The sequence below is a fragment of the Hemitrygon akajei genome, chromosome 3 (assembly GCF_048418815.1).
Source record: "Hemitrygon akajei chromosome 3, sHemAka1.3, whole genome shotgun sequence".
In the NCBI taxonomy this organism is placed as follows: Eukaryota; Metazoa; Chordata; class Chondrichthyes; order Myliobatiformes; family Dasyatidae; genus Hemitrygon; species Hemitrygon akajei.
The window spans coordinates 70654620-70667509 of NC_133126.1; the positions used below are offsets into that span (position 1 = coordinate 70654620).

The window sequence follows — 12890 nt, forward strand, 5'->3', positions numbered from 1 at the left end:
TCTCTCTTCTTGAAGAGTGGAATGAAATCTGCAGTTTTCCGGTCTTCAGGAATCATTCCAGAATCTAATGCTTCTTGAAAGATCATTACTAGTGCCTCCACCAGCAATTCAACCACCTCCTTCAGAACCCTGGAGTGTATACCATCTAGTCCAGGGAACTTATCTACGTTCAGACCTTTCAGTTTCCCAAGAACCTTCTCTCCAGTTATGGTAACTTCACACACTTCCTGCTCCCTGACACCTGGAACATCCCAGTGGGTTGATATCCACTCTCACCTATCTTTTACATTTTATGTATTTGAAGAAACTTCTGGTATCCTCTTTAATATTATTTGCGAGCTTACTTTCGTATTCAATTTTTACCTTTTTAATAACTTTTGTAGTTGGCTTCTGTTGTTTTTTAAAAGCTTCCCAATCCTCTAACTTCCCACTAACTTTTGCTCTATTATGTGCCCTTTTTTGGCTTTTATGTTAGCTTTGACTTCTCTTGTTAGCCACAGTTGTGTCATCTTGTCTTTGGGATGTATATATCCTGTACCTTCCGAATTGCGTCTGGATATTCTAAACATTGCTATTCTGCCATCTCTGCCAAAGTTCTTTGCCAACTAATTCTGGCCAACTCCTCTCTCATGCCTTTGTAATTCCCTTTACCCCACGGTAATATTGATACATCTGACTATAGCTTCTCCTTCTCAAATTTCAGGGGTGAATTCAAACATACTATGATCACTTCCCCCCCCCCCCCCCCAAGGGTTATTTTACCTTAAGCTCCCTAATCAATTCTGGTTCATTACACAACACCTAATCAAAAATAGCTGATACCCTAGTGGGCTCAATGACGAGCTGCTCTAAAAACCCATCTTGTAGCCTTTCTAGAAATTGCCCTTCTTGGAATCCAGCACCAACCTGATATTCCCAATCTACCTGCATATTGAAATCCCCTATGACTATTGTAACATTGTCTTTTTGGCATGCATTTTCTACCTCCCATTGTAATTTGTAGTCTACCTCTTTACTACTGTTTGGGAGACTGTATACAACTCCCATCAGGGTATTTTTACCCTTGCAGTTCCTTAGCTCTATCCACAATAATTCAACACCTTCTGACCCTATGTCACCTCTTTCTGATGATTTGATTACCAACAGAGCAACACCGCCCCCTCTGCCTCCCCACCTGTCCTTTTGATACAATGTGTACCCTTGGACATTAAGCTTCCAGCTACACATGCCAAGCTGGAACTGTGTTACAAGTTCACCTACCTTATTCTGTACACTGCGCGGATTCAAATATAACACCTTCAGTCCTGTATTCACCCTTTTCAAATTTGTCCGCCTTTTATGCTGCAACTCACCCTGTTGACTGCGATTTTGCCCTATCAACTGCCTCTTCTTACTACGCATTGCCTCTGTTTGTAAACCAGCTATCTCATTTTCAGCACTATCATTCTGGTTCCCATCCCCCTGCCAAATTAGTTTAAACCATCCCAAACAACTCCAGCCAACCTGCCTGCAATGATATTGGAGCCCCTCTGGTTCAGGTGTGACTTGTTCCCAATGATCCATAAATCTGAACCCCCTGCCCCTGCACCAGTTCTTTAGCCACGCATTCACCTGCCAATTCATGCTATTCCTGCCCTCACTAGCAGGTGGCACAAGAGATTCTGTTTCTCAACTTTCTACCTAGCTTCCTAAAATCTCTCTCAGGACCTCCTCACTTTGTCTACCTATATCATAGGTGCCAATATGCACCAAGACATCTGCCTGCTGTGTTTTGCCATTTCTGTGTTTTGACAGTCTTCTTCCTCTGGGCTACATATCCAGAAAGAGACAGCCATTCAGGAATGAGATTTGGAAGAATTTATTCATTCACAAGAATTGTCAATTAATGTTCTACCCCGCAGGTAAGTAAATACTGATTCAAGAATTGAGATATTTTGATCCAAGAAAACAGAGGGCAGTGAGTATATACAGAAACATTATCCATGAAAAATTAGTGCAGATTACTCTTTTGGGCTTAATGCTCTTCCCTTAAAGAACAAGATACATTGAATTGGGCACTAATGTAGTGTCGCAGTTAGCATGATGCTATTGCTGCTTGGAATATTGGAGTTCAGAGTTTAATTCCAGCATCATCTGTAAGGAATACTTCCTTCCAGTGTAATGTATGGATTTTTCCTGGGCTCTCTGGTTTGCTCCCACAGACCCTTTCAAAGGCATACCAGGTAGATTAATTGGTTATTATAAATTGTCTGGTGATCAGGATCAGATTAAATCAGAATTGTCGGGGGATGCTGGGGCTGTGCGGCTCGAAGGGCCAGAAGGGCCTAATCCATGCTGTATTGCTAAATAAAATTTTAAAAATAATTGTAAAGTAGTTGAATAAGATGCTAACATTGGGAGGCTCAAGTAGAAAGTTTGTGAATGCATGAGAAGTTCTATTAACAATAAAGTGCCAAAAGATTAAAAGCAGGTCAGAAGATAATATTATAACAACGTTATTTTATGATAAGAATATGGTGCAGGAAGTTTTCATGGGTCATATTGCAGTATCGTAATTTAATCTTATAAATTTAAATGCAAAATTGCATCTCATCAAAGGGCAGAGAATAGAAAAAGAATTGGACTTTCCTTATTCATATCAATGAAGTTTTCTTTTCCATAATGATTGCTAAAAAATGCAGGTGTCTGTAAATCTGTACACGCACAAGTCTATGTACTGACAATGTGATGTGTACCGCACATGAATGTGCTTAGTTACAAATACTTCACGGAGAAAGACACTGAAAAGCACAATGAAAACAAAGAGATGTGATGTGTGAATGACTGGTTGGAGGATGAAGAGATGGCAGCTAAGGACAATCAATCTGACAACTGGTTCACAATGTTGTGTTCACTGTTCCAGAATACAGACCATACAAGGATTGCTTTGAAATGAAATCAAAAAATGCTGGTGAATTATATAGAGGAAATATTCCCTCGTTTCAAACTCTCCAAAGAATAATGGCAGTTTCATCAAAATGAAAGAAGTTGCAAACATATCCAGAATTGAAATCATAGTCTGAGCAGGTCTCTCAGCCCAACATGTCCCTGTGTTGCCCTGTGAGCTACTCCCATCTGCTCGTGTTTCGTTTGTAGCCCTCTAAATTTCTCCTATCTATGTACTTATATGGATGGCTTTTAAATGTTGATAATTATCTCTGGCAGTTCACTTCAAATACACATCAACCTTTGTGTGAAGGGGCTGCCCTGGATGTCCCTTCTAAATCTCTCACCTCTGGTCTTAACCCTGTGACCTCTTTTTTTATAGCACCCCTACCCAGAAAAATGAAATGAGCTTTCACCTTGTGTACATCACTTGTGATTTTATATACCCCTATCAGGTCACCTCTCAATCTTCTAGTCTACATAACCTCTCCTTGTAACTCAGGCCCCAAGTCCAGGTAATGAGCTGGTAGATCTTTTCTTTTCTTACTCTTTCACATTACAGGACGGCCAAAACTGTACACAGTATTTCCAATGCAACCTCACCAACATCATAGAGTAATGGGGGGGGGGGGTGTATATATGAATGGAAATAGGCCCTCTCCACCAACCACAACATCCTCCCTGTTATACCCAGCTACCCGCATTTGGCCCATAATCCTCCAAGCCCTTCTACTCGATGTACCTATGCAAATGCTGCTTAAATGGTGCAATTGTACCCACCTCTACCACTTCCTCTGGTAGGTCATTCCAGGTACTCACTATCCTCTGTGTAAAGAAGTTACCTGTCAGGTTTCTTTCACATTTTCCGCCTCTTATCTAGTATCTGTGCCCTCTAGTTTTGTATTCTATGACCCTGGGAAAGGACTACAACTGTTCACCTTATCCACACCCCTCATGACTTTATATACATTTCTTGTTCTCCTACGTTTCAAGGAATAAAGATTCAGCATGAGCAACCTCTCCCCTATTACTCAGAGCCCCTCGTCAAGTCAGCACTCTCATAAACCTCTTGTGCACCCTCTCCAGCTTGACAATGCCTTTCCTATAACAGGATGACCAAAACTATGCACAATATTCCAAGTGTAGTCTCACCAACAACTTATATAAATGCAACATACTATCCCTTCTCCTAAACTAAGCTTGGCTGATGAAGGCCAGTATGCTAAACAAGTTCTTCACCATCCTGTCTACCTGTGCAGCTACTCCTAGGTCTCTCTATTCTGCAACACTCCTCATTGTTCTGCCATTCACTGTATGTGAGTCTTACCCTGGTTTGAATGTCCAAAATACATTACCTCACACTTATCTAAGTTGAAATTCATTTGCCATTCCTCAGTCTGTCTCTCTAACTAACCAAGATTTCTTTGTAATTCTTTGTGACCTGTTTCACTATAAAGGTCCTCTGATTTAGTAGCAAACTTGCTAATCATGCCATATACATTCACATCCAAATTATTTACAAAAATAATGAATAAGAAGTTCCAACACTGATTCCTGAGGCGCCCACTCGTCACAGGCCTCCTGTCAGACAATCAAATTTCAACTATAACTCTCTGCTTCCTATCATCCAGCCAATTCTAAATCCACCTTGCTAGCTTTCCTTGAATCTGATGCAAACTAATCTTCCAGATCAGCTTACTATTTGGGACCTTGTACACCTTCCTACTTTTATCAATCCCCTGAGGTATCTCTTCAGAAAACTCCAAAAGATTCATAAGACATGACCTCTCACGCGTAAAACCATGTTGTTATTCCTGATGAGGCCTTAACTATCCAAATGATGGTTGATCTTGTCTGTTAAAATTCTCATCGGTCTGTAGACCTTGTAGACTCTGTAGTCTCTGGCTTGTCCTTGCTACCTTAAACAATGGACTAACATTCGCCACTCTCCAGTCTACTTTAACTTCGTCAGTGGCTAACAATGAAGCAAATATCTCTACAAGGGTCTGGACAATTTTCTTCCTGTCCTCCCAAAAGATTCAGGGGAGCACTGGGGATTTGCCCAGCTTAATGAATTTCAAGGCTGCCAATGCCTCCTTCCTTGCAATATGCACATTTTCTAAGACCTCACTATTACCCACATTTCTTAATTTTATATAACTACAATATAACTTATCAACTCGTATACTCAGTACCCTGACTAATGAAAACCAGCATGTCAAACTCTTTCTTCACCAGCCTACCTATCTATGATACCGCTTTCAGCAAACTATGCATTTGTACTCCTTGATCCCTCTGTTCCACAAAATTTTCCAGGGCTCTACCATTCACTGTACGAGTCCTACTCTGATTTGATCTCTCAAAACGCAATACTTCACATTTATCTGGATTGAAAGCCATTTACCAGTCCTTAGCCCACATTCCTAGTTGATAAAGATGCCCTTTGTAATTTTTCATAACCTTCTACACTACCTACAACAGTAGCTAGTTCGATATCATCCATAAATTTACTAACCATGTCTTCAAAGTTGTTTATATGAATTACAAAGGGCTCAGCACATACTCCTGTAGCACAACACTAGACACAGGTCTCCAGACTGAGAAACCAACCTTGACCATCACCCTCTGTTTCCTACCATTGAACAAATTATGAATTCAATCTGCTATTGCCTCCTGTTCAACTCTTCCCTAACTCTTCCTAGACCTAATTTTCTAGACTAGACTGCCATGATGGATCTTGTCAAAGATGCTGCTAAAGTCCAGATAGACAACATCTACCACCCTAGCGTAATATACCCTCTTGTTTACCTCCTCGAAGAACTCAAAGAGATTTGGATGCATAAGAGTCCTTCGGTCATGACCTTTCACCCTATGCAACTCTGCATCCACCATTCTGTCTTTCAACACTTCTGCCAGCTGCAACAAGATCCCACTGCAGACCATACCTTCTCCTCCCCACCCCTTTCTGCTGCTCACAAGGACCACTCCCTCCTTATCTGCCTGGTCCATTATCATTACACCTCCTCCATCATCACCATCCAGGGACCTAAACAGTCCTTCCAAGTGAGGCAAAGGTTTACACGCATCCCCTCCAACCTTGTCTACTGCATTCGATTCTCTTGATGTGCCTTCCTCTACATCGGTGAGACCAAGTGGTAACTGAATAACTATTGCACAGAACAAATACGCTCAGTCCACAATGGCCATCTTGAGCTCCCAGTTGCAGACCATTTCAACTCAACCTTCCCATTCTGACCTTTCTATCCTTGGCCTTTTCAACGGCCAGGATAAAGCCCATGCAAACTGGATGAACAGGAGGCAGTCTGCAACCCAATCATATGAATAGTAAGGTTTCAAATTTATAGGTTACTCCCCAACCATTTCATTTTTTGACCTCTCCTTCTCTTTCTGATCCTTCTTTCCATCATCTCTCTAGTGCCCCACGATCTTTGCCCCTCCCCCTCACCTTGTTCCAACCACCCACTTCACACAAAGGTTTTCCATCCCAACCCCATCTGTTCCAACTGTTCAACTCTTCTCTAATGACAGACAGACAGACATATTTTATTGATCCCGAGGGAAATTGGGTTTCATTACAGTCGCACCAACCAAGAATAGTGTAGAAATATAACAATATAAAACCATAAATAATTAAATAATAATAATTAAATTAGTCCAAGCGGAAATAAGTCCAGGACCAGCCTATTGGCTCAGGATGTCTGACACTCCAAGGGAGGAGTTGTAAAGTTTGATGGCCACAGGCAGGAATGACTTCCTATGACGCTCAGTGTTGCATCTCGGTGGAATGAGTCTCTGGCTGAATGTACTCCTGTGCCTAACCATTCCCACCTCCTTTACTTATCTTAAGCCAGCACTGTGAGTGCTTTGTGTTTCTGCTCATCTCCCTCCAGCAGCTGTCTCCCATTCTCCCCTCTATCCCCCACCTTACTCATCTGTGCTTTTTCTTTTCTCCTCTCTCTTTGTCTGCCTGCCAGTCTTCCAGCTCCACAGTACCCCTCACCTCCCTCACCAGGCACTATCTGCCTGTCATCATTCACCTCTCCTCAGTCCACCAATCACCTTGGAATCCTTTCTTGTCAGTCCTCTTCTCTTCCTCATGCTGGCTGTCTTGCCCTCTCTACTTTCAGGCCTGATGCACAGTTCCATCCCAAAATGTCAACAACTTCTTTCCTCCCACAGATGCTACATGACCCACTAAATTCCTGCAGCACATTATTTGTTATTCCAACAGATTTGCCAGGCATCATTTACCATTCACAAAACCATGCTGACTGCCCTGAATCAGATCCTGCCCCAAATGTTTGTAAATCCTCTCCCTCAGTAATTTAACCACCACCAATATTATACTTCCTGGTCTTTAGTTTCCTGACTTGTTTTTAGTACTACATTAGTCACTCTCCAGTCTGCTTGAACCTCACCTGTATCCACAGATGGACAAAATATCTCTACAATGGCCTCCACAATTTCTTCTCCAGCTTCCCACAAGATCTGACAATGCACTAGGTCAAGCCCTGGAAACGTATACATCTTATTGCATTTTAAGGCCTCCAATCCCTCCTCCCTGAAAATTTATAAGTGGTTTGAGACAACACCACTCATTTCCTCCATTTTCTTAGCTTCCATTTTTTCCCCCACAGTAACAACTGAAGAGAAATATTCAATAAAAATATTCATCCATTTTTCATGTTGTTCTTTAAGGAGACCTATTCTCTCCCTGGCCACCCTTTTACTCTCAATATACCTGTGGTGAACTAAATATACCTGTCTGGACACGCCCCTCTGCTGACTGCTCCTGTGGCTCCTCCCACAGACCCCTGTATAAAGGCAATTGGAGGCACTGCTCCTCCCTCAGTCTCCAGGATGTCGCATGGTGATCACTTGCTGCTGACTGCTCTCTTCCAGCGAATAAAAGCCTATATCTCGCCTCACGTCTCCCAGAGTTATTGATGGTGCATCAATACCTAAATCCTTTCTTGGGATTTTAGAACATAGAAACATGCACAGTACTGCACATTAGAGCCCCTTTGGCTCACAATGGCTCTAGGTCTGTCGTTGCTGTTGTCAGAACAATGAAGGGGAGATTTCATTGAAACCTATAAAATATTGAAAGGCCTAGATAAAGTATTGTACATGGAGAGGATGTTTCTAAGAGTGGGAGAGTCTTGGAGCAGAAAGTTAGCCTCAGAATTGAAGGACGTTCCTTTAGAAAAGAGATAAGGAGCAATTTCTTTAGCCAGAGGGTGGTGTATCTGGAACAAACGGCTGAGGAAGCCAATTTAAATATTTAAAGCAGATGTTGATATGTTCTTGATTAGTAAGAACATCAAAGGTTATGAAGAAGGCCTAAAGAAGGAAAGGGGTGAAGAAAAAAAATAAATCAGCCATGATCAAACAGTAGACTCAATGAGCTGAATGGCCTAATTCTACTTCTATATCTTCTTAGCTTTATGGATGTTGTGGTGAGCTTTTAACAGACTCCAAGATCAATCTAGCCCTTACCTCCTGCACAAATCTCCATCTGTTCTTCATTCACATGCCAATCTAAGAGTCTCTTAAGTGTCTGTAATGTACTTGCCTCTACCACCACCCCTGGCAGCATGTTTCATGCACTTATCACTCTCCGTGTAAAAAAATCCACTTGTGACATCCCCTCTATACTTTCCTTCAATCACCTTAAAAACAAGTCTTCTTACATTAGCCATTGCTGCCCTGGGGAAAAGGCACTGGCTGCCTACTCTATCTATGCTTCTTATGATTGCATACACCTCTATCAAGTCGCTTCTCATCCTCCTTTGCCCCCAACAGAAAAGCCTTAGATTGCTCAACTTCTTCACTTCTTCTGACAGATCCTTCTCATATCCTCTTTTTGGCTTTCTAACTCCTCTCTTATGTGCACTCCTACACTTCTTGTAGTCATTAAGACATTCACTCTATGCTTACCTCTTTTTCTTAGTCAAGGCCTCATCCCTCGTCAACCAGAATTTCTGAGACCTGCCAATCTTGCCCTTCACCCTAACAGGCAAAAGTAGGGCCTAAATTCTTGAGATTACACTTTTAAAGGCTTCCCAATTGGCAGCCGGTCCCTTTGCTGTAAACAATCTTACCGAATCAAACACTGCAAGAACCTGCCACGTGGCTCCAAATTTTGCTTTGCCCGCATTCAAGACCTGTGAACTGGTTGTGTCCTTCTCCATAATTATTTTAAAACTAATAAAATTATGGTAACTGGACCCAAAGTGCTCACAGCCAGACACTTCTGCCACATGACCTACCTTACTGGACCAGGAGGTCATCCAGTGTTACTCCCTCTATATACTGATAAAGGAAGCTTTAAAGGCCACATTTCACAAGTTCCACTTCATAGATTCCCGCTACTACATTTAGGTAAATCAGTGATTTATCCAAAAAATGGTTCCTAGTTTTAACAGTATTTTTCATATCTATGAAATTATCAATTTCACAGTTCTGACACAAGTACTATTTGTTTTAAACTTATAACATAAAAACTAAAGATGAGGTGAAATAAATAAATTTTAAAAAACTTTTGCAAACTAATGATAAATTCAATCTAACTCCAATCTAACCCACCCTTCCCACCCCCATGCCAACAACAGCCCCTCAAACACAATCTTAAAAGATGCTTACACATTTTCTACTCTGACCCGTTGGTAGTCAGAAAGAATGGCACCAACTGAAACTCCTTCCGCTGCTTCCTTTTCCTACAAAAACAAGAAAAATAACAGCATATTTTGGTGAAGTAAAAAAAAAATTCCTGTCATGCAGCCTGAAATGACAACAGTGAAAAAGATAATTCAACATCAATTTAAAACTGCCCAGTGATTTCAAGTTGATCTATTTGTGGTTTGACTATGTCTCCAGGACCACAGAACAGGGTATATATAAAACCTTCCCATTCAGAACATATTGTTTCCATCTTTAAGGACTGCTTCTCAGAAATGTTAGATGCAGTTTAAATGATTGTCCAGGCAACAAACTGTTCAGTCAGGACTGCCTGAGGACACCTGAATTTTATAATCATTTGCTCATCTGCACTCCTTAGCAAAATAATTTCAACTATGTTTCACAAGATTTTCTTAAGGATGAAATAAATTGTCAAAACTTGGACCAATTTTTGCCGGTCCTGATGTACCTTATTAATTGCGTTGAAACATATAAAAGAGAACTATAACGTTTAAACGATAAGTTAAATGAATAGTATTTTGTGTAATGCTATCGAGATTCAAATGTACATTTAAAAGGGAATTTCCATCATCCCTTTGCAAAAATAACAAAATGTAGATCAACGTACAACTAATAATGACCTCAGTTTGGACTTCTCATCTGAATTGTTCAGCTGGAGATGATAGCAATGAAACCTTTTATTCCCTCAGGAAGATCAATCCAAATCAAAACAACTCTCAGTGCAAAAATGACTGCATTGTTTTAAATTAGGATAGGCCATGCCACACCTGTGAGACAATTTACCATCCACCATATTCATTCAATCTCTAAGGGTTCTGTTTATACCTTATGAAAAATATTTGTCAGACCAGGGGAAATAAAGAGAAGAAATACACAAATATTTCACTCAATGTCAATGAATGCATCTCAAATTCCACAACTATCAGCTGCCTTACCATTTTCAGGCACTGCTCAATGCACCATTACTCACTAGATAACAAGCAATCAGTCAAAACTGATATTTAACATTCATTTGTAGATGCACAGCCTCACAAACTTAGTACTACTGCAAGTTCAAATTCAAGTTCAGTTTATTGTCATTCAGCCATACACAGGAATACAACCAAATGTAACAGCATTCCTCTGGGGCTAAGTTGCAATACACAGTACCAACCATCACAAACAGCATATATAATTATGATAGCAGAAACACGTCCAGCTCCATCACTAACCAGCAACTCACTAGTGGGGTTGACATGCTGTATTTGATTTTCTTAATACTCAGCAGTGTCTTACAGTGGTAAAAGTGACTAAGGATGAATATTTGCACATTTGATTGGACCCACAGAGGCCACTACATCTGAGCATGCTGCCATCTTACCAACAATATAAGAATGTTCAAGAAACAGGAGTGAGCCAAACATCTCTCACTTTTACCATCCAAAATTGCCACCAATCCTGTGCCTTGAATAATTTTTTTCCTCCATTGATACCTGTTGAACTGATGCTTCATTATATCCAAGAAAATTAACAACCTCAACACTCTGTACAAAGAAATTTCTGCTTCCTTAATCCTAAATAGCACACCTCTTTGCCTGAGTCTTTATCCCCAAGTTCTCAACTGTTAGTGACAGGAACATCTTCTGTCACCCACCTCATCAAAACCTCTCACAGTCAAAGTGAGATCACTCTCATTTTTCTAAATTCCAGCAAACTTTAGTCAACCTTGCTCATTCTATCCCCCTCCTACAATCCTTTATCCTAAGAATAAATCTGGACAATTTACACTGGAAGACAGCATTTTCCTCTTTAGTTATAGAGGCAAATAAAAGATGTTTAGTACATATCAGCAAGATAAAAGAGGAAAATGAAATTTTTTAAAAACTTGCAACAGTCAATTTTCAGTGCCAAGGAGATTGTTCAGCAGCCACTAAGATCAACAACACTGTAAACCATTACTTACACTGAAATAGCCAGACATTCCCTGGTGGGTTCACTAAGTACAGCATCTAAACAGTGATCCATGCCATTCAGTGTAAGGTCTCTCAGTGAAGTTCTTTATAAACCAGCTTTTCATGTACAGGGCAACTTTTAACAGGGCTAGACAATAATTTCTTCATTTCCAACAGAGTGGTTGCTAGAAATTGCTGTCAAATCTCCTCATAAATACAATCGAGTGCTATTGGTTTCACTTATTTCTGTAGCAAAAGCCAACATAATCCATTGTTCCTGTAACTTAAACTAAGACTTCCAGTTTCTTCATTCTGATGAACAATCCATCTGTGTTCTGAATCAATGTACATGTCAACATTTGTCTAAGATTCAATCCAATTCATCAAAAAAATAGCAGATGGGGACACACAAAACTGCAGATGCTGGAATCTGGAGCAAAAATGAAATGAGAAGCTGCAAGAAGCACTTGTGGAGGAAAATAAGACGTTTCCATTTGATAAGCAAACACAGGGAAATCTGCAGATGCTGGAAATTCAAGCAACACACACAAAATGCTGGTGGAACACAGTAGGCCAGACAGCATCTATAGGGAGAAGCACTGTCGACTTTTTGGGCCAAGACCCTTTGTCAGGACCATTTCCATTTGATGTCCATTTTCCTCCACAGATGCTTACTGATCCACTGAGCTCTTCCAGTAATTCCTATTACTCCAAATAAAAGCAGATGCTTGAAATCTGAAATGAAAATAGAGAAGTCCAGAATTCTTCAACATATTAGATCAGAGGGAAACAAAATGAACACTTCAGGTTGATTGTCATTCATGAGAATCACATTCATAAGTATTTTCTGTAATTTAAATATAATCCTGGATTCAACCAGATTACTTTATTCACCAGTTACATTTTCACCAGGCAGACAATGTTTCTGAGCACAACACACCTAATTCCTTGCTTGCCATTAATTCAAAGGGAAATAAAGATCAATAACAATCAGTTAATTGTCAATTTTTTCCAAGATAAGCATCATAAGTTTCCATGTGCAAGAACAGATCAGCTAGACAAGTGTGATGTTTCTGCTCCACATCCTCGGTGGCAAGAGAAAAAAGCAGTGAAAACAGATTTTATAGTACATCCAGTAAAGACAGAACTTGACTGAAGAAAGCCCTTTGCAAAGTAAGCAGAGATAATTTTAAACAGTGTGACAGTATTGACGTTGATAGCAATGGGAAATGAGAATAAGTCTTTATTGAAGTTGAACAACTTACATCTTCAAACCGAACTGCAGTTTAACATTTACTCACTGGACAGGTT

The 12890-nt window shown here is 40.3% G+C and overlaps 1 protein-coding gene across 2 annotated transcripts in view; it reads right to left on the reverse strand.

Annotated features, from left to right (window-relative positions):
* dph6 (diphthamine biosynthesis 6) overlaps positions 1 to 12890 on the reverse strand; it is a 251339-nt gene that overhangs the window by 176823 nt on the left and 61626 nt on the right. For both annotated transcript variants that reach the window (XM_073040097.1, XM_073040098.1), the window contains exon 4: positions 9592 to 9665. In XM_073040097.1, coding sequence (XP_072896198.1) covers positions 9592 to 9665 — 74 coding nt within the window. The remainder of the gene's footprint in view (positions 1 to 9591; positions 9666 to 12890) is intronic.